The 25,330-nt window shown below is 42.5% G+C and overlaps 2 protein-coding genes across 2 annotated transcripts; both read left to right on the forward strand.

Moving 5' to 3' along the window:
• The first annotated feature begins 103 nt into the window (after positions 1–103).
• Positions 104–3,226, forward strand: leng1 (leukocyte receptor cluster (LRC) member 1). Its single transcript, XM_077527031.1, has 5 exons — positions 104–183; positions 860–1,043; positions 1,331–1,513; positions 2,427–2,743; positions 2,894–3,226. The coding sequence occupies exons 2-5, from the start codon at positions 912–914 to the stop codon at positions 3,117–3,119; spliced, it is 858 nt and encodes a 285-aa protein (XP_077383157.1). The 5' UTR covers positions 104–183; positions 860–911; the 3' UTR covers positions 3,120–3,226.
• A 1,155-nt stretch (positions 3,227–4,381) lies between these two features.
• lmtk3 (lemur tyrosine kinase 3) lies at positions 4,382–24,931 on the forward strand. The gene is made up of 16 exons (XM_077527426.1): positions 4,382–4,534; positions 7,219–7,352; positions 8,424–8,568; positions 8,644–8,717; positions 8,809–8,927; positions 10,727–10,814; positions 12,138–12,286; positions 13,400–13,484; positions 13,791–13,912; positions 14,850–14,999; positions 15,091–20,758; positions 20,858–21,018; positions 21,910–22,037; positions 22,112–22,446; positions 22,523–22,598; positions 23,694–24,931. The coding sequence occupies exons 1-16, from the start codon at positions 4,444–4,446 to the stop codon at positions 23,813–23,815; spliced, it is 7,647 nt and encodes a 2,548-aa protein (XP_077383552.1). The 5' UTR covers positions 4,382–4,443; the 3' UTR covers positions 23,816–24,931.
• Positions 24,932–25,330: the final 399 nt, after the last annotated feature.

The following is a 25,330-nucleotide window of genomic DNA, read 5'->3' on the forward strand; positions in this document are numbered from 1 at the left end:
GCAAATAAATATAATTAATTTATCATACAGCATGTGTTTTCATTGAGCACGTCCGTCCTGCTTCTTTGTAATAAATTCAGCGGCATACAGCGACATCTAGTGTCCAGACGATGTCGTTGCAATGACGGCTAATGTTTACTTCCGGTGTGGTCTTCCGGTGGCTATCTAGCAAAAACCTTCCATGTAAGTTCTATTTAGTTTTATCATATTTTTCACCAGTAGTGTATTAAACGTGTACTTTTGTGTGTCCGAGGGCCTTTAACAACCTTTAATTTGTCAGGTAATCTTTGAGATTAGCTAGTATCTTCGAGCAAATCTTTACAGAAGAGGAAGCTAACGCTATTTTTTTTTCCGCCTGTTGTAGCCTATGGAAAGTAGCCTGAGCATTTATTCCAAAAGTAGCGCGTACTAGTTGAACACAAGCGGTAACGGTTTGAGATTTTATTAAATGTGTTTTATATCCAGCATAAAGTCATATTAGCAGGCTTAATGACAATGAGGACACTAGTACACTATCTAAGTGTACTTTTGGCAGACTTGTACACAATTAAACCTTCCTAGGGCTCCACTGTGATGCAACTAGTAGGCATGTCATGCACTAGTAACCTACTAGTAGCACCATAATGATTACGAGTAGTTTAGCCACTAGTAAGTTAGTAACTAGTAACATGTAGTTTTCCTGCTGGTATTAGTATAATGAAGAAAAAACAAACAAAAACAAAACATTAATACAGACTTGTAACACAACAAAAAATATATTAAAGTTAATGTAGTGTTCGATATTATTTGCCACTGCTCTTTGACATGTTTGTGAATTTGTGTTTAATTGAAATGTTGAACTTTTTCCTTTTCACTTCAGTCAATGTTCAGCTGGCGTGCTTCCAAGCTAACCGTCAGCCTCCGGGGTAACCATGAACATTCTCCCCAAGAAGAGCTGGCACGTGCGCAACAAGGACAACGTCGCCCGCGTGAGGAGAGATGAAGCTCAGGCAGCCGCCGAGGAGCGAGAGGCCAAGCGGAGAGTTGAGCGTGCGGAGCAAGAGGTGACTCGTTCTTTCGATACTATTTGGACATGCGTTGAGAGAAATTATGAGGTCAAATTTGAGAAAAGTCAAAGTAAACTAGAGGTGACGTGTATGTTTTTTTTTTGTTAGCATAAAGAAAACGCTACACAACTCATTTTACCAAAACTTGTGAGCCAAGAAAATATCCACTCCAGATTGATTTGACCTCCAGGTCCCGGTTATTTGCCTTGGCGGAGGTCCGCGCGCTGCCAAGTGCTCTCCCCGTTCCCTCCGATCACACAACGTCCTTTTCTTGCGCGTCGCAGGCACGCACAGAGTTTCTGCGAAGGAAAGCTCGAGCCGCTCTCCAGTCGCAAGCGGGAGGAAGCCAGGAGGTGAAAGATGAGGAATGGAGTGGAGCTTTGGAGCATCTCAACCTCTTCCCCCTCGAGGAATCTGTGGAGAAGAAGGACAATGAGGAGTATCTCAAAGAAAAGAAAGAGGAGAAGGTACGACTTGATGCTTCTTGTTTCACATAGTAACTTCTGTTCCTTTTTTTATATGGCAACTAATTTAATCCAATAACTCAAATCAGTCAATTAGAAAAAAACAGATGACTACAGTTAGCTATATACTCATTTACTGACACCCACGTCACTCACCAGAATAGGCCCCGCCTTTTCAAGCCATACATACTCGGGATGAAACGATAACGGCAATATCTGCCACAATATATTGTCGTCGTCATATCACGATATTAAAAGCAGCACATCTGTTAAAAAAAAGCCAGGTTGTTTTCAATTTCTGCAGTTCTAGCACCCTCTGGTGGCTAGTTTTTTAGCGCAGTTTCTAATTTTCACAAGGCATGTTTTGGCCCTTCTTTGTTTAAAATCCACGCTGAGGGTCATATGAAGGGGAACGTAATATGTTTGTGAACTGAGTCAAATGTGTGAGGAGCTCAATGTGTGCCTGCATTAGCAAGTAAGTGTCTTAATATATATTATATTTATATCGCTTTATGTATAATTTTTTAAATATATTTTTTCATTGCTGTAATGTACAAACGCACAATATTGTGTGTTTTTTAGTATGAGCTCAGTTTTTAAAAAAATGTTGTGACCTTTTTTTGTATCGCCAACCTCCCCACAATATCGTGATAATTATCGCATCGTGAGCTTCATATCGTGATATTGTATCGTGATGTTTGGATATTGTTACATCCCTAATACATGCTCAAAGAATGTGAGAATGGTTACCACAAGTAGACAAAAATAATACCTCACGTGCATGCTATCATGTTTAATAACGCTAATGTACTTGTTAAACGATTCATAAAATTTTCATTAGCTGCAACCCTAGCTAAGCTTACACGACATTGTAGGAAAATGTCCCTCAGATTTAATAGCGACTGTCAATTTCCAGGAGAAACAGGAGCGCGCCATCGGCCTACTGGTGTCTCTCGGACCCCAGCCGGGGACCGAGGTCACGCCGTGGTACATGAAAACCGGCCAGGAGAAGGAAGACGAGAAGAAAGAGAAGGAGAAGAGGAGCGAGGTGCGGAACGACAAGAGGAAGGAGCTAAGCGAGGAGGAGCGTGAGAAAAAAGATCGGCGGCTGAAGGACAGTTTGGACCCGTTGAATGAGATGAAGAAAGCTTTGGGCGAGACGGCCGCCAAGACGCACAAGAGCAAGAAAAAAGACAAAAGAGACAGAGGGGGAAAGAGGAGCAGTGGGGAAAGGTAAGATTATTTTTCTATCATATTCATTTTCTATAATAATTCATTGCATACATCGCAATTAGGTTATTTTTCAAAATCGTTCATCCCTATTACTAACTCCGCTAACTCGGTCCCAGTCAATCAGCAGGCCGCTTTGCCTTGTGTCGCCAGCTCACTGGAGAAACTGCGAGCGGAGCGTTTGCAGCGCGAGGCGGACGAGCGGCGTCGGGCCCAAGCGCTGCTGGCTCAGCGCAACGGCAACGGCAAGGACGAGGAGTCGGGCAGGGAGGTGAACGAGCGAGAGCGGCCGTACAACAGCGCCTACTTCCCCGAGCTGGCGCGCAAGCGGCAGCGGCGGGACCGAGACAGCTGGAGGGACGAGATTTTGAAATCATGATTTATGGAATTTAAAAATTGGGAATGGCGTTTGACGCGCAACGTATTATGTGAATATTTTGTTTAGGAAAATGACAAGTGTAAAAAGTGTTTGGCGTAAACCAGTGACTGAGTTTCCTGATTTGTTTTTGTCCTATCTTCACTTTGTCAAACACACAAATATGAACAACTAACACCCAGATGCTCACACTGGAATAAGGGCCACACCCCTTTTTCAGGGGTGGAACAGAAAAATGGCACGATCAGTCCCTTTAGTGGATTATTGTGAGATTGACTGAATTGTTTTTTTTATTATTATATTATATTTATTAATAATTAAACTAAAATTGGCAGCTTGCTGATTTTCTCTGGTGACAGCTAAGCATTAGGTGAGATTTTATTTAATTGACATTATGCATTATTTACCAAGTAAATTGTTCTTTTTTTTATTTTTATTTTTTTAAGATATGTCACATTAGAATATAGAAATGTGCTGTCGTGGTTACGTTATGTAAACGTGTAGTAAGAACTTAATTAAATAGAATGTTAAGATTTAAACCTGATTTATTTCATGCTTCATTTCAATGGCCATTGTGCCTCTGGTGTCTGCCTCTCCGCCACCAGGGGGCAGTCTAATCTATACGCACTGCATGTATCTACACGAAGAAGACAGCGCTTCTTTCCCATTTTAACGAGCTAACTTTATTTAAAAAAATATATATAATTGAGCTGAAATGAAAATGTATACATTTTGTCGTTTTCAACAATATTGTTTTTATCTAAATTACCTTTATAACTTGATATTTTCCTTTTATGGCCTCATATAAGGAAAATCTCAAGTATCATTCCAGGACATGCGTCTTGAGTTGTGGGCGTGCCCAAATAGCAGCAAATTGTCAGTATCTTTCCTAAATTCATCACACTCATATATTATTGTATTAAAAAAATGTCTAAGCACTATTAATAAGTGTAGCATGAGCTAGTCGTACATTTATTTATCATCACACGACTGGAGCCATGACAATGCGCGCCGTGTGTGTGTGACGTCATCCGGCGGAGGATGTGGATGTATTTTTGGGAGGTGGGGGGGCTCGGAGGAGGTGGGGGTGACTGTGGTTGGATGTTGTCATGTATGAGCAGCCTGAGGATGCACAATAGCGGGTCGAGATCACCAAGCTGAATTGCGGATTAGAAGAGGAGGAGGAGGAGGAGGAGGAGGAGGAGGGGGGAGGAAGGCTCTTTTATCCCACCACTAAAAAAAAAAAAAACGAGGAGAGGAAGGAAGGAAGGAAGGAGAGAGCCCGGGACCGGAGGACACCGATGCTGTTGTTGTTGTGGCGGCGACGATGCGGCCCCACTGCTGGCTGATGGTGGCTCTGGCGGGGGTCATGTCGTACATCAGCCCGGAGAGAGCGCTCGGAGCCCCGCAGAGGGAAGGTGAGTCGAGTCGGTGGAGGGATGATGGAAGGAGGGGGGTTGAATTGAATTGAATAGCTGTCAGTGAGGCTGCAAAAGGGGGGGGGGGGGGGGGGGGGGTCTTTATTATGCTTTATTATCAACGTGGCCGCGAGATAATGCCAACGATTATTGCAGCAGGAGAATGGTGCATGCATGCAGTGATGCAAATAAAACGGAATCGTGGAAGGAGGGGGTGGGGGGGGGGCTTGCAATCTTGGGCCTCACATCGATGGCATTAAAAAAAAAAAAAAAAAAAAAAAGACACTCGGATTATTCAGCCTTTGAAGTGATGCTGGCTAGCTTCTATTTTTATGAATTTATACACCCCCACGCCCCTTTTGCAAGATTTGGCAGAGTTGTGCAATATGTGCATGTCTTTGTGTTGTTTTGATAAGAAGACACCGCTGGGGCCTGATGGAAAAGGCTTACATTCATTTTGATATGCACTCTGTATGTCTGTCTAACATAAAAAGAGAAAAATAATAATAAATACAATATGTTCTCAGAGCTATTATTTATGATGCTTGTGTACATCCTGCGCTGCATGCTAAAAAAAAAAAAAAAAAATGAAGCAAGACGGACTATGTCTTACCTTGATGCAAAAAATAATCTATGATTTATTTCCAATGCGACTTCCTTCCAACTCAGCAGGTTGTCGTCATCCACTTTGGTTGGAAAGTGTCAACTTCGCATCGGAAAGCAAACGCAACAAGCGTCGCTTGACGTGTCACACGTTTAGCTCAGCAACCTCATCTGACGCTATTTCTGGAGGGTCATGCATTTTTAAACGCACTCTGAAATTTATGCATGCAGTGTTGACAGTGAGATGACCTTGCCAGTGACTGTATTCATAAAAATCTACGACAGTGGCGCCGTTATGAAAACGTACACTTACAATATAATTATTCAATAGAATTTAAGAATTACACAATCGTGATTTCATGCTTCATTTCAATGGCCATTGTGCTGCTCCCTCTGCTGTGTACATCCCTGCCAACAGGGGGCAGTATATATTATACAAACTGTATGTGTACACAAAGACGACAGTCACGTGTTCAGTAAGCTGCAGAAATGTGCAAAATTAATTTAATAACTTCACTATTTTTCATCTATAATTATTACCTTTATAAAAGTAATGTTTCTACTTGCTGTCGACTAAAGATGACATCACCTGTGTTGAGGAAGTAGCTAACGACCAATCATGGTTCACCTGTTTTCCGTGTTTGGTCAGCAAACTGAGCCATGATTGGTCCTTACCTACTTCCTCGGCACAGGTGATGTCATCATCAGTCGACAACAAGTAAAAAAAAAAAAACTTTTTAAATGTATTAATTGTACATGAAAAATAATGAAGTTAGCACATTAATTATAGACAAAGCTCAATGAGTCAAGTATCCCTTTAAGTCTTTGAGTTACCCTTAAAAAGTAATTCACTCCCAAAAACGTATTTATGACGTGATGAGGTGGCTTAAAGCAATGTTAGTTATTACATAAAAACGGCCAGCAGGTGGCAGCAGAGTATACGATATCAGCCAGGGCAATGTTGCAGCAAGATCTTTTTGTGTTTTCAACAGATTTGTGAATAATGATGATATTCGCTATATTCTAATGATAGTTGCTGCAAAATGGAAACATACAAATAGTCTTTTTTTTTTTTTCCCTGATGAAGGAAGCGACTCTAATGTTTCTTTCGGTAGGTTCCATATTTTTATAGCAATAGAATACAATATTCTGTGGTACTTGCAAAATCAGTCAAAATCCAGTAAAAGAGTTGCTTGTTCAGTGAAAATGTCTGGGAGTGAATGAGTGAAGCGCCACCATAGTTACAAAAACACACCAAAACAAAAACCAGATCAACTCCAACGCATTCTGACTTCTGTACAAATCCGATTGACGTCATCCAGTAACGGAATTTGGTGGTAAACTGACGACCTCCACCCCCACCCACCCCGGTATACTTTTACGATCAGCATCTACAGATGTCACCATGAGGGTGTTTAACCATCCTGCCACCCCCCCCGCCCCTTTTCTTTTCTACAGATGGGTCACTCCCCACAAACGACCACTTTGAGGTACAAATGTCCCGCCCCCTCCCTCTTTCTCTCTCTCTCACCTGACTCGTCAACCTTTATTACGTCATTTCTTTTATTCCGGTTTCCGACCTCCTTTTTCCCACTTGATTAGCAACACCAGAACCCCCCCCCCCCCCCCCTACCCCCCCATTCCTTTGCTTCTTAATTGTGAGTGGAATGCTGACACTTCCCTCTCCTCGTGCTTCTTGTCCTTATAGTGGAATGAGCAGCTGCTACTTTCAAACTTCAATTCTTGATTCCAGTTGTTTTGTTTTTCCAACCTTGGACTTTCCTGCTTCCCACCTGAGTTAAAAAAAAATCAAAAAATCAATCAAAAATCCCCTGATGCAAACTGTCCATTGGGGTTGACCTCCACCTGCCGCTGTAGGACAACAACTCCAATGGCTAATTTCCCCCTCCAAGACAAAAGAGCCGTGTAACATGATTTCACACCTTTATGATTCCGCTAAGTCTTGTTTCTTCAATCCTCCTTTCAAAAAAAACAAAAAACAACAACAAAAAAACCACATAGAAATCAAGAGGAAGCCGAACTGAACTATACCCGCTTTGCTTGCTGTGTGCTCCTTCCAGTTTCTCAGAGCCGGACGGCGTCGCTGTCTCCTCCACCGTACGTGGTCATCATCATCTCGTGCTCCGGGCTGGTCTCCTTTGTTCTGCTGCTCCTCACCTGCCTGTGCTGCAAGCGGGGAGGCGTGGGATTCAATGTAAGTCCGCCTCCTTCAAAGTCGTCACCTGGTTTACATGCACTAAAACTACTGGTGGGCTGAAAGTCAAGTCAAGTCAAGTCAAGTCAAAGATATTAAGAATAAAATTACTTACTAATATTACTAAATAACTTTTATATTTCAATTTTTTATTCATAATCAAAATATTATGAATAATAATAATTATTATTAGTGATATTTGAGTTATATTGATTAAATACATTATTGTTGTTATTAAAAATAATCACACAAACAAAAATGTGAACATTGTAAAACAATACTCCAATTTCTATTCAAAAATTCTAAAAATCCATGTTAAAAAAAACTAGTTGTTGGGCATAATCTAAATTTTGATTTGATCTAAAATTTGATTTGATTTACTAGTAAGTTATTTTTATTATAACAATTATTATTAATAATAGTAATCATGGTAACATAAATATATTAAGACAGTAATCGTAAAATGGGAAAAATACCTATATAACAAAATATAAAAGCTATTAAAGAGAATAAATATTTAAAAGTGATATATTATTAAAATATTTAAAATAATCCGAGTAGAAAAAAAAATAAAATAAATATAGTGTTGTTTTATGCGAATTTTTGGCAATGAATACAACAAAAATATTAATACATTAGCAATATTGTAAAAAAAAAATAATAATAATAATATATATATATATTAATTAAAAATTAAAATGAATCATTTCCAATAGATGTATGGTACACAGAATGCATTTTGTATGTACTGCAATGGGCTTATAACCATTCCAGGGTGTACACCGCCTCTCGCCCAAATTCAGCTGGGATTGGCCCCAGCAGAAAATGAATGGATGAATGAATAAAAATGTCAAATCCACAAAACGTGTCGATCTTCAGTATGTACAGTACACTATGTATGTATGTATTTATATATTGCATCCATAAAATGTTGTTCTGTTTGAAATGCCAATTAGCAATGTCCAAAAATACTTATTGTCATTATTAATCATTCATAATCTTTCAGATGACTGCTGTTGTCACTGCAGGAAATCACATTTTCATATTTCAAATCATTTCTCGTCCTTTCAGGAATTTGACAATGCGGACGGGGAGGAGTGCTCGGGGGGGTCCAGCCCCATCCAGGAGGACAGCCTGTCGTCGTGCCCCTCGCTACCCGAGGTCTACACGTTGCCCGTCAGGGAGAGGCACAACTGTGCCGCCCTGCACGACGGAGGTAACCCAAAAATCGTTTGACTTATGTATTTGCCAGTTCTCATGTCATCATGTTTTGTATCTTGTTCTTTTTCAGACTCCAAATCTCAGTGCTTCAAGCGGCACACGTTGAACTACCTGCAAGAGATCGGAAATGGCTGGTTCGGAAAAGTAAGATGGCGGCCTTTTCAAAAAAAAAAAAGCTCATTCCGAGCTGCTTGAGTATCTTTCGCAACTTGGCGTCGCTCGTCCCGTCCCGCAGGTGATCCTGGCCGAGGTGCTGTGCGACTGCAGCTCCTCGCAGGTGCTGGTGAAGGAATTGCGGGTCAGCGCCAGCCCGCTGGAGCAGAGGAAGTTCTTGGCCGAGTCGGAGCCGTACAGGTGAGGCTCCGCTCGTGACTGTTGTGCCTTTTACATGTAAAATAAAAAAAAAACAGGCAACCTTGACTTACGAGACCTTGAAATGAATTGAAATACAATCAACGCGTTCACTGTCAGCCCAGTTAAAATAGATTTTTGACGTCTATAGCCGTCAATGGCAGTGAATGACTTTGTCAAAAACTCCTTTGTTTTTGTTGTGTTTTCAACGAAGAAACTAGCACTGTATTTAAAAAAAAAAAAATACAACTTTCATACAAACAAGTTGCTTTTAAGCATGCTTCGCCCAGTGAGTGAGCCACCCCTAGTAAGAAGAAAACATCTCGCCCCCCCACCCCGCCGCGACTATAAATAGTATCATTTGTCTATAAATTGTTATAAGCACACCTCTACATAACACTGTAACCGTATTAACGTATAAGAGACTAAAAAAAAGAAAGAAATATGGAGCAACTTACAACAAAGAATAGCTTTATTAACTGCAACAGAAAAGATTTAAAGTGCATCTGAAATTCTAAAATAAAATTAAATCCTTAATTAAACTATCAACATTTTTCGACTGACCATGTCAAACCATATGATACGGAAAAGTAAAATGACATAAAATCAATAAATAATAATGCATTCAAACTGATCACCAACATTAACGAAGGAGCACAATACTGTATTTAAAAAAAAAAAACTTTAACCTGCAAACAAAAATATAAAATAATTTGTGCTGATTTTTTTTTATTTTTTTATTTTTTTGCTGTGTGCAAAGCGCGCATGCTCAGTGCAAACAAACCGCCTACACCACCGAGCAAATGCTCCCTGCGCACACTCTGCCAATAATAAGCACCACTGCCCCCTAATGTAGTGGAGGTGCAATTGCACTTTATTATAGGACAGTAAAAAAATTTTTTTTTTTTAAATAAATAAATAAAAAAGCATGTTCCTCGCGGTCAAACGCGCCCCCCTGGGGGGGGCCGCTCCACTATTTGAGAAGCACTGCTCTAAAAACAAGCAAGTGCTTGTTGCTAGGCAGAATTCATGGTGCTCAATTTTACAACAGCCTCATACGTCCGTAAAACTGCTAAGTTAAAAATAAGCCATTATGGATAACTAAGTTGGGCGTGTTGGGTGGGGATAGTTTATGCTCTCTGACTGAGCCTCTACCAATAGTTGGGTTATGAAATCAATAAAAATTTTTAATAATGTTGTGGGGGGAGCATTTGTTACCCAACAAATGGTTTAATAATTTAGTCCAATTTTAATCCAATGTTTAGGCCAATTTACCCAATGCAAATATAAGTAAATACAAAACGCACGGTTGGCACGAAAGAAGCATGAGAAGTCGCATGTTTTGAAAAGTGCAAAAGCCGCGTTAATATTCCAAATATTCCTGCTCGTGGTGCATCCACCAGGGAGATGGCCCCCTCGGAAAGAGTGTGCAATTTGTCCAATCAGAGAAAAGTGGGCTTTTAAGAAGGGAGGGAGGGTGCGGGGGGGGGGGGGGGGGGGGGGGGGTCCTTCGAGACCATCCAAACTGGAAATTGCCTGCGCAAACTTGTGTAGTACACAAGTGAAGGTCAAAAGATGCAGGATGGAGAATATCAAGCAACAAGCCCACCGAGAGACATCGTGCTGACATTTCAGACATTTAGATGTTGTTTACCTCATCCTCCCATTTTTTTTCCCCACCGCATCGACTTTGATTCTCCATTTTTAGACACCTATTTGACCTTTCTCATTCTGCCACACTATTTTTTTTAATTTATTTTATTTTTTTTAAATACCAAAGTGTGATTTGTGTCCACATGCAGGAGTCTGAAACATCCCAACATCCTTCAATGTTTGGGCCAGTGCAGCGAAAGCATCCCTTTCCTCCTGGTCATGGAATTCTGTCAGCTGGTAAGTAACAAAGTTCGGCGTCAGCAGTTGACGAGTCGCGCGTTTGCTTGATTTAGACGAACTTAATCCACCGCTTAAAACCGTCAGTAGAAGCCATCAAATACAAAACTAAATGCAAAATAGAACAGCATGTGTCTGTGCCATTTACACCATCTGGTTCAGAATTGATACTTTAAAAAAAGAAAAAAAATGAAAAAAAAGCATTTTTAAAAAATTTAAAATTTGCCATTTTACAGATTTTTTTTTTTAACTTATCCTAAAAAATCAGCAGTCTTTTTTTGTGCTCAGGCCAGAGCAATAACAGTGTTTAACGCCATCTAGTGGCATCTTAGTGTCAAGGCGGCATGATTGGCTGTTACATACTTCCTTAGCACAGGTGATGTCATCATCAGTCGACGACGAGTAGAAAAATTATTTTTTAAAGGTATTAATTGTACATGAAAAATAATGACGTCATCAAATTCATTCTCGACAAAATAACTTTCCACTGCTGAAAATTGTTCATTGAGTCAAGTATCGCTTTAAACCAGTTACTGAATCAGAATTAATCTAAAATAATGCCACTTTTTTTTTTTTTTAAATAAAAGGATGGAAATTACAACATTTGCTTTATCCAATCCATTGATTCATTGACAAAATACCTGACGGGTTAATTGATGAATTAAAATAATCGTTAGTTGCAGTCCAAGTTGGCGATAACAAGTTTTTCTCTGACCAACCAATCAGAAGACGGAACAATGTTGACATCATCAAAGGCCCTGTGTTAAAGAAACGGCAGATCAGTTTGGCATGGCAACACATCGGGGCTGAAATCTGATTGGACAAAAAATAAATAAAAGCAGCGTAGCCAAGAAAAATGCTTCCAGACCGTTTGGAATGACTAAATGCAATCTCATAGAACAAATATTAGAAGAATTGATGTTGTAAATGTAGTTTAGTGCTTCTGATAGTGTTTAGGCCAATTGAGAAGGCCTTGCTGGTCATTCACAAGTGACTACATTAACATCAAGTCATTAAATGAGCTCTTTTTTCCCCGATGTCCTTTCTTTGCAGCTATTTTTCACCCTTTTTACAAAATCCCCCGCTTTGTTTGTTGCCCTTCCTCGCAGCCCTAATGACTTTACACAAAGGCTGCCAAATCATTATTAATTCCTGTGGCGCCCTGGAAAACACATAAAAAAAATAAAAAAAAACAGGAGGGGGTGGCATATTTACAGCACGAGTGGGACTCGTGCCGTGCGCTTGTTGGATCTTTTTCATCATCTGCGGCACACGCACGCACGCACGCACACGCGCGCGCTTGACTTTGTGTCCCGGCCGCAGGGCGACCTGAAACGTTACCTGCGAGCCCAGCGCAAGTCCGACGGGATGACGCCGGATCTGCCCACGCGGGACCTGTTGACTCTTCAGCGGATGGCCTTCGAGATCACGTCGGGCCTGCTGCATCTCCACGAGAACAACTACATACACAGGTTGGAGCGCGCGCGCACAATCGGACTTCTAAAGGTGAAGCCACAATTATGATCGAGAGCCACCCGAAGTGAAAATTTATTTATTTTTATAGCTTTATTATTAACTCATTAACTCTCAGGCATCCCCCTTCGCTCCCGTTTTACTGGATTTTGTCTGATTTTGCAAGGCCCACAGAAAATTGTGTTCTTTTGCTATAAAAAACATGAAACCTACCAAAAGAAAGATTAGAGTCTCTTCTTTCATCAGAAAAAAAAAGTATATTTCGATCCGTTTCCGTTTTGCAGAAATTAGCATTAAAATATAGCTAGGTTTCATCGTTATTCACAAATCTGTTGGAATCAGCTTTTTTTTCTCCCAACATAGCCCTGGTTGATCTCTTATACTCTGCTGCCACCTGTGGGCCGTTTTGTAATTACTACCATTGCTGCACCCGTGCTCTGCAGTTGAGAGGATGCATCAAAGCCTGTATGTGCTAGCATAAAAAAAAAAAAACCAACAACAAAAACAAAAACGTATAAATACGTCTTTGGGACACTTAAAACGTATTTATACATTTTTGGGACCAAATGAGTTCATAATTATTATCATTATTTTTTTAAATAAATGGTTAAATATAAATTATTTTAGAGCAAGTTTTTCATCATTTAAAGAAAAATAGAAAACGTTTTCCTTTTAATTTAGTTTTTTTTAGTTTTAGTATTATTTTTTAGTTGGGTTTTTTTGTAATATATCATCACCCTCTTAAAATAATTGCCGAAGTCTTTTTTTTTTTTTTTTGCAAAAATTATTATTTTTGCCTAAATCATCTCCTCATGATGCAAATGGTCAAATATTTTGTGTTTCCTGAAAAAATCTAAAAAAATAACTTAGGTGATTGTTTTATGTATGATAATTAGTTATAATCACTTTTATAAACATAAGATATAGGTTCAGTAATAAATAAATTAATTTATTTCATTAATAATTTTAGTTTGAGTTATTTTTGTTAGTTTTCATTAAATATTAATAACCTTACACAAAAATGTTCTAGAAGGAGGGTCTAGAACGTGTGCCTCGAGGATAAACAAGGCTCACAAAGTTATTCCTTATGTGAAATGTTGTGTTGTGTGCAGTGATCTGGCTTTAAGGAACTGCTTGCTGACCTCCGACCTCACCGTGAGGATAGGCGACTACGGCCTCTCGCACAATCAATACAAGGTATGCCCAATGACGATGAGTATTGATTTTTTTTTTTAATGTTTTTTATGACCTCTACAATGGACATCAAGATGAGTAGGAGATCAATTTTACACACACACACACACACAAAAAAAGTGAGACACTCCTTTCCTAGAGGGCGCCAGAGGGCTTCAGGGATGCACGGCAAAACTAATGGACACAGTTGTTCTTCTTCTACTAATAGCAAGGACAACGCTGATGTCAAGTATAGCGGATGAATGCTCAACCGGCTTTTCCCATCGCTGAATATGAAAAGTTACGATGTACCTTCATGTATGCGTGCAGGAGGACTATTACCTCACTCCAGACAAGCTTTGGATTCCTCTGCGATGGATCGCACCCGAGCTCCTGGAAGAGTACAGAGGCTCGTTAATTGTCACCGACCAAACCAAGACCAGCAATGTGTGGTAAGTTCTGTCAAAAAACAAAAAAAAACCCACAGTCACACACAAAACAAATCATCAAACATTACAAAAAAAGTACTTACAGTGTCAAACAATTTTCATTGTGGTGCGTGTAACATTTTATCACACACTGGCCCATAAATATTAAAACCACATTCTTGCCTTTAACAATCACTGTGCTTTTTTTTAATTTTTTTTTATTTCTGAAAACCAATTTTGTGCTCGCAGTTTGGTGAGCACTCTTTGTTAGTCGCTATAAAATTGCGGGCCACAGCATTCGGCACACCTCCACAAAACAAGGTTATTGAAGTTAAGGAAAACTAATATAAAAAATAAAAAATTGAGAAACTTGAGTGAAATAAAACATGAACTCACTGAAAGTACATTTTATGTTTATAAAACTAACGACAATTGTGGCAAAAAATATTTTTCGTTTTCATCTTTGTCAATTAATATCATATATGAGATTCCGAGGTTCATATTCAACGTCGAACAGTTGTTTGTAATTTGTTTGCAGTTTACTTTATTATCTTGCGCTGAAGAAAAAAACAAGACTAATACTAAAACTAATAATGAAGCATATCAACAAAAAAAACAAAACCAAAAAACAAATAAAAACTAACCAACCAACTCTAAAAGCTAATTAAAACCGACGATAAACAGAAAAGTCAAAAAAAAAAAATAACAATTTTGAAAAATCCAAAACTATTATAACCGCGCTCCACAATCTAATGAGAAGACTACAACCACAAATAACCAAAAAGAGTCCAGTTGCCTTGTTTCAACTTCTGTGGAAAATATACAGTACATGTTTGTGGTAAACTACAGAGTTGTAAATATTTTGGTTGCTTTCACAGGCTTCTCACACAGTTAAGTGTCGTCTTCAAAAAGTGGCATATTTGCGCTGACTAATCGGCTCTCCTCATCGTCCTACTTGCAGGTCCCTTGGGGTGGTCATATGGGAGCTATTTGAGTTTGGCTCTCAGCCTCACAGGCACTTGAGTGACGAGGAGGTTCTGACGTTTGTCATCAGGGAGCGACAGATCACGCTGGCCCAGCCGAGACTCAAACTCTCCCATGCAGATTACTGGTCAGTGAGCGTCTTCAGAACATGTCATGGACTGTAACTTTTTTGTTTTTTTAATCAAAATTGATTGAAACTTTTCTTCTCCTCTCCTAAGGTATGAGATCATGCAGTCATGCTGGCTAGCTCCATCCCAGCGGCCATCGGTGGCCGAGGTGTTCCTTCTCCTCTCTTCCCTCCTGGCTGCCGAGCGAGGAACGACGAGAGGCAGCATCGGCCACGAGGACGACGAGGAAGAGGAGTTCGACGACGGGAGAAGGCGGAGAGGCGAAAGTGAGGAGTCGTTCGAAAGACGCTGGGACTTGCTCCGCCCGCCGGCCTTCCAGGCGGCGGCGCACGAGCGGCAACGAGAGCGCCAGTGCGGCAGGGAGGACCGGCACAGCTTCTATCCCCTGCTGGACCCTGTGGGAAACCGCGGCACGCATTCCTCATCTGAACTGGACGACATCCTGACCGTGACAGAAACCAGCAAAGGGTTGAACTTTGAGTATTTTTGGGAGAAGGCCCACGCCAGACGAGGCTACAAACCTCTCCCTCCTGCTCAACCTATTCCGACTGTGAACCACAACAACCACAGGCAGTCCTTGGACACCCCCACTGTGGTCCCGGTGATCAGCGCACGTAGTCCCTCCCTCGCCAGCGAGTACTACATCCGACTGGAGGAACACACTCCCCAGGACAAGTCGCCGACTCTTAAAGGGAAGAGCCAGCCGTCTTGTAGGTCAGACTCCATTTGTCCTGGAGACATGGAGCTCATGGAAATCCGCAGCGGTATGCTGGGAAAAGAGCGAGTACCTTACTGTTCCTCGGACAAGTGTGCCGGCGCAAAAAGCATCCAGACTGTGCGATCGAGTGAGGTGAAACTTCAGGTTCCCAACACGGGCATGGCGGAGTTCAGAGACACTTCCAGCAGAGTGACCGACTTCTCGGTGATCAATTTAGGAGAAGATGAAGAAGAAGATAAGATTCCTGATAAAAAACCTTCTCAAGCTCCAATCCTTCCGCCGAAACCTCGCTCAGTGTCTTTGTCATCGGCCAACCACCATCACTCACGCCCCCTCCCCGCACCCCCACTTGGATACAGGGGACTTCCTCATTATAACATGAGTGGCAAAATTGAGACGGACCCCCTTCAGATGAACAGTTGCCCGCCGTCCAGCTTTGGTCACCTGGGGCTCCATCGAGCTCGACAGACTTTGCCGCCATCTCCGTCCCTCTCCCCGTCACTTCCGCCATCCAGTCATCCCATTTACCCCGCAACTCAAATGTGTCCGCCGCCTCTCCCTCCTCACTCAAAGCAAAGAACTTGCCCAAGCTACGGCACTGATTCTTATTCTAGGTACATGAATAGACCTGTGAGAGACCCACTATCCTGTGACCTTGCCAGTCGAGACACCAGACACACGACGTCAACGCACAACTCCAAGGGAAGCGCTCACTCCCGTGTGAAAGATTTTGAATCGCCCATTCGCAGAGAAAACCCCTTGCGCCCGATTTATCGCAATATACTTCGCCCTCAGCCCGGGACTGATGGCCAGTCCTCATCCAGTCCCACCTACTCAGATGAAGATGAGTCACCTTTTATGTCTCCTGAGAAACCAAGCAGCGGCACCTCTGTCACTCATTCGGGCCTATCTGAGGACGCAGAACCATCCTCTGGAGGGATCTTTTCCAGGGGAATGAAGAGGACCCAGTCACGCCTCGACACCATCTTGCCAGCAATTTGGAAGGAAGATGCAGAACTTCAAGCAGAACGTTTGGCCGCTGCCAAGAAATCCCCCATGCACCTGTTTCTGACTGAAATATCTGCTGTGGCGGAGCCCAGTGAGTGCAAGTCCGACAGTTCGTGGGAGGCTGGGCAGAAGGAGAAGAGAGATGCAGAGAGATCAAAAAATGTCTTGCCTAACAAAGGGATGCGCCGTTCCCAGTCATTGATCACAGAGCTGGGCTCAGCAGGACAGTCGTGGGAGAAACACAGCAGCAATGCGGGAGCGGAGAAGAACTTTACAGCATCTAAAGAATCGTTCCAGGGTGATCTTTTTCTGACGGAGATTGATACAGACGCCGATCTAAATGGAGGATCGGGAAATGATCCTGTGAAATACCTCTACCCAGCCGGATCAAGGTTGCGGCCGTATGTCTGTGCTCCAGGCCTTCCATCATCCGCTGAAGCTGAAGACACCTCTTCAAAAGGCATAAGAAGGTCACGCTCCCTCCTCTCTGAGATTAGCTCTGGGAAAGCAGACTATGAACCACAGCAGACTGAGAAGGAGCCACAGAGAACCGAAATGACCAGGGAGGAATTCCTGAAGGAGATCCAGTCGGCAGAGACGTTTCTAACTGAAATCATATCAAGGCAAAACACTGCCACAAACAGGAAAGAAGCAGATTCCTCTCCAACCCCTCTCTCGCCTGAGTACGAGTCTATATGTATTGACCCGAATTCAGCTCAGACCATCCGCTTCCAATCGGACACCTCTGTACGCTCATCTGACAGAGGAAAAGATGAAACACAAACCGAGGCCATCTATGCCCAAGTGACCAAGCGTGCGAAAAAGACTGAGATCAAAGTTTCGACCAGACCCGAGATCCCGATCCTTCATATAGGTGCAACCATGAAGTCGGACAACCTCGGGAGCAATGCAGACCACTGCCAGTCTGGTGAATATGTCTTTTCAGAAATCATGCCCAAAAATGGCCTGCTGCACAACCAAACACTTGCTTGTCACAAAGAGGAAGAGAGTTCAGATGGACCCGCCTTACCCGCGAGAGGAGAACAAGCCACAGATCTTTCAGAGCGTTCACCTAAAGTTTGCAACAAGGATGATGAAGACTCCATCACTGTCAGATCACTAATTACAGATAATAGTCCAAAAGCTTCTTTCTTTGAGAATGGTGAGTTAGTGAGGGATGACCCACAGGCCAGCATCCCCAAAAGAGGAGATCAAATCACAGTGTGCCGTCTTGACGGCGAAAAGCGCAACACTGATACGGTGTCTGCAGCAGATGATTTAGATCACTCAAAAGATTGTAAGAAAGCTGCCACTCCAACCACTCCAGAGTGGGATGCGTCCGGTGATGTCTTCCTGGTCACCCCCACTGACTCTGTTCTTTCCCCGATGACGTCCAGTTCCGCAGACTGCCTCACGCCTAGCGACTCCTGGATGGGCGTGGGAGGCGGCGGCGGCTGGCGGGCTCTGGGCAATGAAACGCCCCATCGGGACTCGGCCTATTTCTCAGACAGTGATTGGGAAGGGGACGGAATGAGCAGGAGGAGCAGCGACGGACTTATTGGCTCTCGGCCAAGCAGCGGCAGAGGGGGCGAGAGGGGAACACTCACTGGTATCGAAGAAAAAACGGAAACCGAAGAAGAAGGTGAGGCGGAACACAAACACCCTTCAAGAGACTGCATACAGCTATCCGAGATTACATCATGTCAGAATACGCCTGGAAACGGTTTCTGTTATTCCGGCAATGCCACCGATATTCCAATGAAAGGGTTGAAACCAGGACAACGAGACGATTCTGGCATTTTCATGAACGGTCAGAAATCCTCCCAACTGTTTGATGACCCCCAAAACCAAGACTGTGTTGACTTTATTGATAAATTGTTCTCCAAATTAGAAGATGCGCCACTTAAGAGCTTTTCAAAACACCAACAATGCACAGATGAAGTTATCTCTCATGTAGCAGATTCTGAAGAGAGAGATTTGAATTTACATGCCAACAGAGCCAAAGACTACACAATAATAGAAAACAATGTCACTTCTTCAACTATAGAATCTCTCATTGACAGCGCAGAGTCCAAATTGTCTTACCTGTGTGATGGTTCTACTAAGTGCCCCAGACTTTACCAAGTGGAGTCAAACGTAGAGAACACAATAGTAGATAAAGTGAGCGGTCTCGCGCTTGCCTCCTGGAGAGAGGAAGGTGTTGAAAAACTTGAGATAAGAAACAAGATGCCTGACCTCGAGCTGCACCACACAGACCACAACCAGTTGGGACTGAGAGACCTGCACTGCTCAGATGGCTGCGAGAATGAGACAGAGGTCACGACAGAGACAGAAAAACAGCTGGCTGCTGCAGAATTGCGTAACATCCCGAAGGAGAGGTCACCACTAAGAGAAGCACAGCGGAGGACTAACAGTGTCGCTAATGACGGCGAGAAGGTGGAAGTGAAAGATGACAAAAAGAATAATAAGCTTGACTGCCAGCATTATTCACAGTCTGGTGAATTGCTTGTTTGGCCCGATGAAAATGACCAGTGGGCCTCTCCGGAAAAGAGATGTCCAGACAATGAGCTGAGGTCCGAACTGTTCTCCGGGTTCCGGACTGAAGCGTGGGAGGTGGCAGAGCGTCTTGTCGTAGGTCAGGAGTTTTGGGAGGCAGAAGAAAATGATGAACTTGCAGGAAGTGAACCCCACCCTGCTGTGATGGTTAGTTGCGAGGAATCGTGGAATGATGAAAGGCAGGGGTTAACCGAAAGTCTATCTGGGAAGGAAATTGTCAACCAAGACGCTCAGCAGGAGGGGATGGACGTTCAGCAGGTTGAAAATCGGGAAAACCTGGTGGAAATAGACAGAGTTGATACAATGGGGAAAATATCAGCTGAAGTGGAGAATAATGAAATCCCGGATCAAGAGAACGGTGAGAAGCACAAGTCATTAAGCATGGACATGATCGGGGATGTGCTTCTTACAGGGTCAGAGGAGAATCAGAATTTTAACACTTGGCCTCAGCGTCAGCTCCGTGAACTCCAGGAGGAGGAGCTACCACCACCAAGACAAAAAGTTGACAACAACGCTGCTACAGTAAACTGCTTCTCTCACACTTTAGAGAGTAAACGTGCCAAAATAACCATTTGCATCACTGAAGCACCTCAGGAGAACGTCTCAGACCAGGAAAACCTTCAGTCTGACTTATATTATGAGGCTGAAAGAAAAAGTTCATGCGATGCTAAGCATCCCATAGAAGAAAGCGTGAGCACCGCAAAGGTAGAGGAGGATTTTGGAGACGTGGCTGAGCCACAGGTGGACAACTTCAGCTCAGTGGACTTCCCAAGTCCTCCTCCAAGCATAGACCTTGACGTGCAGGATGATAAACTGGAGAGTTTAGACGACTCCTTTCCGAGTCCGCCTCCATCTGTTTCAGAAACTGAGGAATTTTGTAGTCCGCTGAATTTAGAAGACTTTGACACTGAGATAGAATTTCCTAAACCCGGTTTGGGTAAGACATCCCTGCACGAACTGGCAACTATTCAGGATACAAGCATCAATCTGAACCCCCCATCTGAGCATGTAACGCTAGACACTAAGAGGGACACCTTTGAGACTGATGGTCAGATTGATGCCAACCTATCACAAGCTCCCGTGAATAGCCTGCCAGAATTATTAATTTCAGAATGGAAAGACATGGATGAGGAAGCTTTGGAGGATTTTGAAAAACTGGAACAACTGTGCTGCATATCTGGGGATGAGGAGGGCACCTTGGGCGACATTTTCTTGGAAAACCTAGAGCTTTTGGAGTCCCTGAAGAAAACGCCTGATCAAAAAGGCATCGGCCTTTGCGGTGAGGAGACAAGTGATCCTGCTGCCAAGGAAAGCAAGGTGGCTTCGGATGGGACCCCTGATGAATCCAACATCCTGGTAGATTCCTCAGACACAGAGGACAGCGATGGCGTGTTGAGGTCACCAGAGCAAACTCCAGATGCTAAGGACCAGAGTTCTCTTTCCAAGATGACCACAAAGAACGGCCTCATGATGCAGGTCAGAAAACGAGAATGTTTCCGTCAAGGAGAAATCATTTTACCGTTTCCTTGCTTCAATGGTTTCATTTCTGTGTCTGGTGTTTATCTGTCGCCTCAGGTGTGCGAGGAACGGCTGCAGTTCTCCCTGAGTGAAAATGTGAAAACAAATGTACTTTGGGGAGCGACAGTTAAGGACACCGTCACACTTCGGCCCTGGGGGGAAGAAACAGCCGAGACAAAGAGTGAGGCGGTCGTGGAAGAACAAAACCAGGACGAGAGGTAATGAAGCAAGCCTTTGCAAACTAATCATCAATGACCATACCTCAGTGATCTGTTTTTAATTTTTATACAAAGCATGTCAGATGGAACCCCATAATACTGCTGTCACTGTCGAATCCTTTTAAAATAGATTATCCTATTGATTATTCCATTGAATAAAATAAAATAAAAAAAATACAAATATATATATATATATATATATATTATTATTATTATTATTTTTAATTCACCAAAGGTTGAACGTGAGTTGAATTGAGTGGATAATATAACTACTCATTTGACACCAACAAAATTAGCCTATGCTAAATGGTTAGCAATTGCGATTCGCATTAGCGCGCTAGCGATTTCCCTGGTAAACAAACACTAACCACAATTTAGTTCACACATACATCGTGATATCTACATGAGGTGACGTGAGTGGATATAAAACTATTAATTATTAGCTTCTCTGCTTGAGTATTATCAAACACCAACAAAATTCGCCTATTCCAAACAGTTCGCAATCACGATTAGAATTAGCACGCTAGCGATGACCATTTAAGGTAAACAAACACCGATTACCATTTAGTTCACACATACAACATTATATCCACATTACACATGTACTAGTGTCTTAAAAGTCATTTACAGACAATGCTTCATCAATGGTCTATGAGTACAAGTGGAGCCGAACGACCTCTTAGCTACATTGAGCTCAATAACTTCCTGTCCACTGCGTGCGTCTGCAAAAAAAAAAAAAAAAAGGTCTGTGTAGAAACAGACGGCGCAAAGATGTTTCCAGCAGAGTTTCGAGGCAGACATTTTCAGTCAACCTATTTTTAAAGTCGACTTATCTTGGTCGATTTTTTTTTCTCAGCCCTACTCCGTAATGACTCCTTGTCGTTGTTTCAGCCAAACGGAGCAGGAAAGCTGTAGTGAGTCCAACGTAGAATGTGAGAAAACTGAAGCCGAGCCGCTCACTGTGATTGAACAACCAGAGGTTACAACACTGCAGTCGTCTGCTAACCAGGCAATCAAAGGTTTGTGTTACAGTAGATCAACCAACTCAGACAGGAGCTGAGCTCAAAGTTACTGTTTCTTCTTTGTCTGGTAGCAAAGGTAGCTCGTCTGTCTCTGGCCCTGCCGCCCCTCGCCCTGACTCTGCCCCTCAACACTACCGGCAAAGGAGGATTTGGGGACGGGGCGATCGGCAATCGGATCGGCCGACGGAGAGGCTTGCTTCCGGGAAGCGATCCCGAAGATGAGGAGGAAGACGAGGCGGAGGACGAAAGCTCCCGCCGGGTGATCGTTGTCACGGAGACGGATGTGGACAAACGCGTTGGCCTGAGAAGTCTGCTCAAGTCGCCCAAGGAGCCGCTGGACAGAGAGAGGGACAGAGGGAGGAATGTGTCCTTTTTTGATGACGTCACCATTTATCTTTTTGATCAGGTACGCTACGTTGTACTGGATGTATTTAGTTCTTCGATGTTGATTGTTCAATCAGGTGTGCCTCTCCGTTTCACAGGAAACACCAACCAATGCATTGAGCGCTTCGGCGCCAACTAGCCCAGCTGCTGTTTCTGTCAAAAACACATTACATGGTGAGCATTTGTACAACAACAAACTTCTGCTACTACATACCGTACCAATGACTAACTATCTACCTTAGCTAATACCTACCCATCTATATTTCCTACCTTACCTCCTTAACTACATACCTACCTACCTTAGGGATACCAGCAGGTACCATCCGACCTATCTAACCTACCTACCACCCCGCCAACCTACCTTACCTACCTGCCGACTAACTTCTACTACCTACTTACCTAATTGCCTTAGCAACCTTCCTACCTACCTTACCTACCTTCCTACCTGCACCGTTCCTACCAACCCACTGACCTACAGTATGTAATCTACTGAACACTTTAATCACTGAGGCTAAGCCATTTGGCTTTGCTACCATCGAGCCCCATAGGGGTAAGGAAAACCCTGGCGTTTGAAGTGTTAAAAAACTACCAACCAACCAACCAAGCAGCCTTTCTGCCCCACGCCCTACTTTACCTACCTACCTTGCCAACCTACCTACCTTACCTTTCTATCTACCTTATCTATGTAACTAAACTTACCTACCCCTTAACCTACCATATTTAACCTGCCTGCCTACCTAAACCACCTACCCATCTACTTGCATACTGCACTTCTGCTTTAGTCCCCACTTTGTTGAAAAATCAGACTCATTCTGACTCACCCCCCCTCCAAAAAAAGGAAAACCATCCGTTCAACTAGACCCCACTTAGATGCGCAGCAGTCATTAATCCTCTATAATTATCCGCCTCGAAGCTTGACGTGTGCAACTGAGCCGCATCGCAAAGCCTGCTGAGCTTCTCCGCACAATTTGCCTCCGTTGTCCATCTCGCACGCCGATGACTTATTTGACCGGGTGATGAAAGCGTTTGTTTGCTCAAGAGTTCCTTTCAGTCACGCTGGACAAAACCAAAATGAGACGCCTTCATGAGGAGACAAACCAGTGTTTCCTTTCAACATTTGTTATTTTTAACCACAATCCATTTGCATTGCAAAAAGCTCAATTGTAATTTGGGGTTTCATTGCTTCGAATGACTCGATACCAGCGGTAGCGCAATGTGCTAGTGGTCATAGTTCTAGATTAAGTGATCTAGTCTGTCATTCTCGACCAGGTTCCAGCAGCAAAAACAAAGATTCCAAGCGCAAAGAGGCCAGAGTCCCCGTGGGCGGGGCCAATGCGGTGACGTCGTCGCGCTTCACCGTCAGCCCGGCCAAGGACCCTCACTTGGCGTGATGTGGCTCGAACCATGGGAAACACTTTAGAGATGAACCCTCTGAGACTGAGCCGTGAATCCCCCCCCAGCAACCAGCCATTCACACAGAGGCTATTTTTCTACCGCGAATGGAAGAGGACGACTCCTGTTTGGAAATGCTGGACACGATCCACTTTTTGACCAGCTACACTGTTTACAGAGTTTATTCAAGCATCTTTGGAAAGGAGGAACCTGCGAGGTGTTTTGACAGCTATGCAGTGGGAGTCTCGCTGTGTACCAGCTTCTCTTTTCTGCATCGTTAAGGCTGTTTTCGTTTTGTTTTTTTTGTTGTTGTTTTTTTTAAATCAGGCTTCTCTTCGTGGACGCCTTTTCATTGCAGTCAGTTTGAAACACAATTTGCTCAGCTCCTGTTAGAATGCTTTGACATTTGTACAAAAAAAACACAGCATCATGCAAAGTGAATACAATATCATTGTTGAGCTGTTTACTTTTTAGATGTATTCTTCTCAGACTGCATGAAAAATTCAAAGCAACCAATTTTTTTCTTTGTACTTGGAGTTTCTAAAAAGCGGTTTATTATTTTATTGCTATTTATTTTTCATGTTTATAAAGCCAGCTGCCAAGCAAATATTTATTTATTTGTTATTTATTTGAAGCAGTTTGCATATACTAACTTATTATTTGGGTCAGAATGCATCTAGGTTATATCTTCTGTAAGATCTTCATAACAAATAAAGCAAAATATTTTCCCAGACGTCTTAATTGCGCCAAAAAAAAAAGTATTTTGTATAATTTTACCTGTCAATATATTCCAATATGTATGATAGTTTGGCCTGTAATATTTCATTTCTCCCAATGTCTATGTATGTTTACCAGTGCTGTCATTCTTTTCAAGACATTCAGTGTAGCTTAGCATGAAAAACTGAAAAAGCTTTTCATCAGTAAATAACTTCATTTTTATTGTGTGTGTATATTATGAATTTATTTTCTACACACACACACACAAAAACAGTCCATCATGCAGTCAAGGTTCAAAATAGTTTGTTTAGTCTGTTTTAGTGTTGGTTTCAAACATGTCTTGTTTTTAAGGGATAATGTAAAAACAACGGGGAAAAATAAAAACTACAAAATGCGGATTTCCATTTGAATGCTCCATTTGACCTTGTTTGTATATTAAATATTTTCTCTCGAACCCTCAGGAGGACAAGTGCTACGGAAAATGGATGGATTGATGGAGGATCATTACTTGAAGTTGAAACCATGACATTTGCATAACAGTCATCAATTTGGTGCTTTAATGATGATTTATACTTTGTACACGTGGTAAATTATACAACAACATAATGAGTAGGAATGGGCACAGCGAAATACCTGCGTTTAGCTTGCAAACAGTCTTTCTTTCTTTCTTTCTTTCTTTCTTTCTTTCTTTCTTTCTTTCTTTCTTTCTTTCTTTCTTTCTTTCCTTCTTTCCTTCTTTCTTTCTTTCTTTCAATAGGCCGATAAATGATTACATTTACCAACCCAATGCTTTTGAA

This window comes from Festucalex cinctus, chromosome 7 (assembly GCF_051991245.1).
Source record: "Festucalex cinctus isolate MCC-2025b chromosome 7, RoL_Fcin_1.0, whole genome shotgun sequence".
In the NCBI taxonomy this organism is placed as follows: domain Eukaryota; kingdom Metazoa; phylum Chordata; class Actinopteri; order Syngnathiformes; family Syngnathidae; genus Festucalex; species Festucalex cinctus.

Coding starts and splice junctions, on each gene's coding strand:
- leng1 (XM_077527031.1), top strand. CDS start 912: ATGAACATTCTCCCCAAGAAGAGCTGGCACGTGCGCAACAAGGACAAC. Junction 1,044..1,330: donor TTGAGCGTGCGGAGCAAGAG/GTGACTCGTTCT, acceptor TGCGCGTCGCAG/GCACGCACAGAGTTTCTGCG. Junction 2,744..2,893: donor AAGAGGAGCAGTGGGGAAAG/GTAAGATTATTT, acceptor TTGTGTCGCCAG/CTCACTGGAGAAACTGCGAG.
- lmtk3 (XM_077527426.1), top strand. CDS start 4,444: ATGCGGCCCCACTGCTGGCTGATGGTGGCTCTGGCGGGGGTCATGTCG. Junction 20,759..20,857: donor AGAACGGCCTCATGATGCAG/GTCAGAAAACGA, acceptor CTGTCGCCTCAG/GTGTGCGAGGAACGGCTGCA. Junction 22,447..22,522: donor CCATTTATCTTTTTGATCAG/GTACGCTACGTT, acceptor TCCGTTTCACAG/GAAACACCAACCAATGCATT.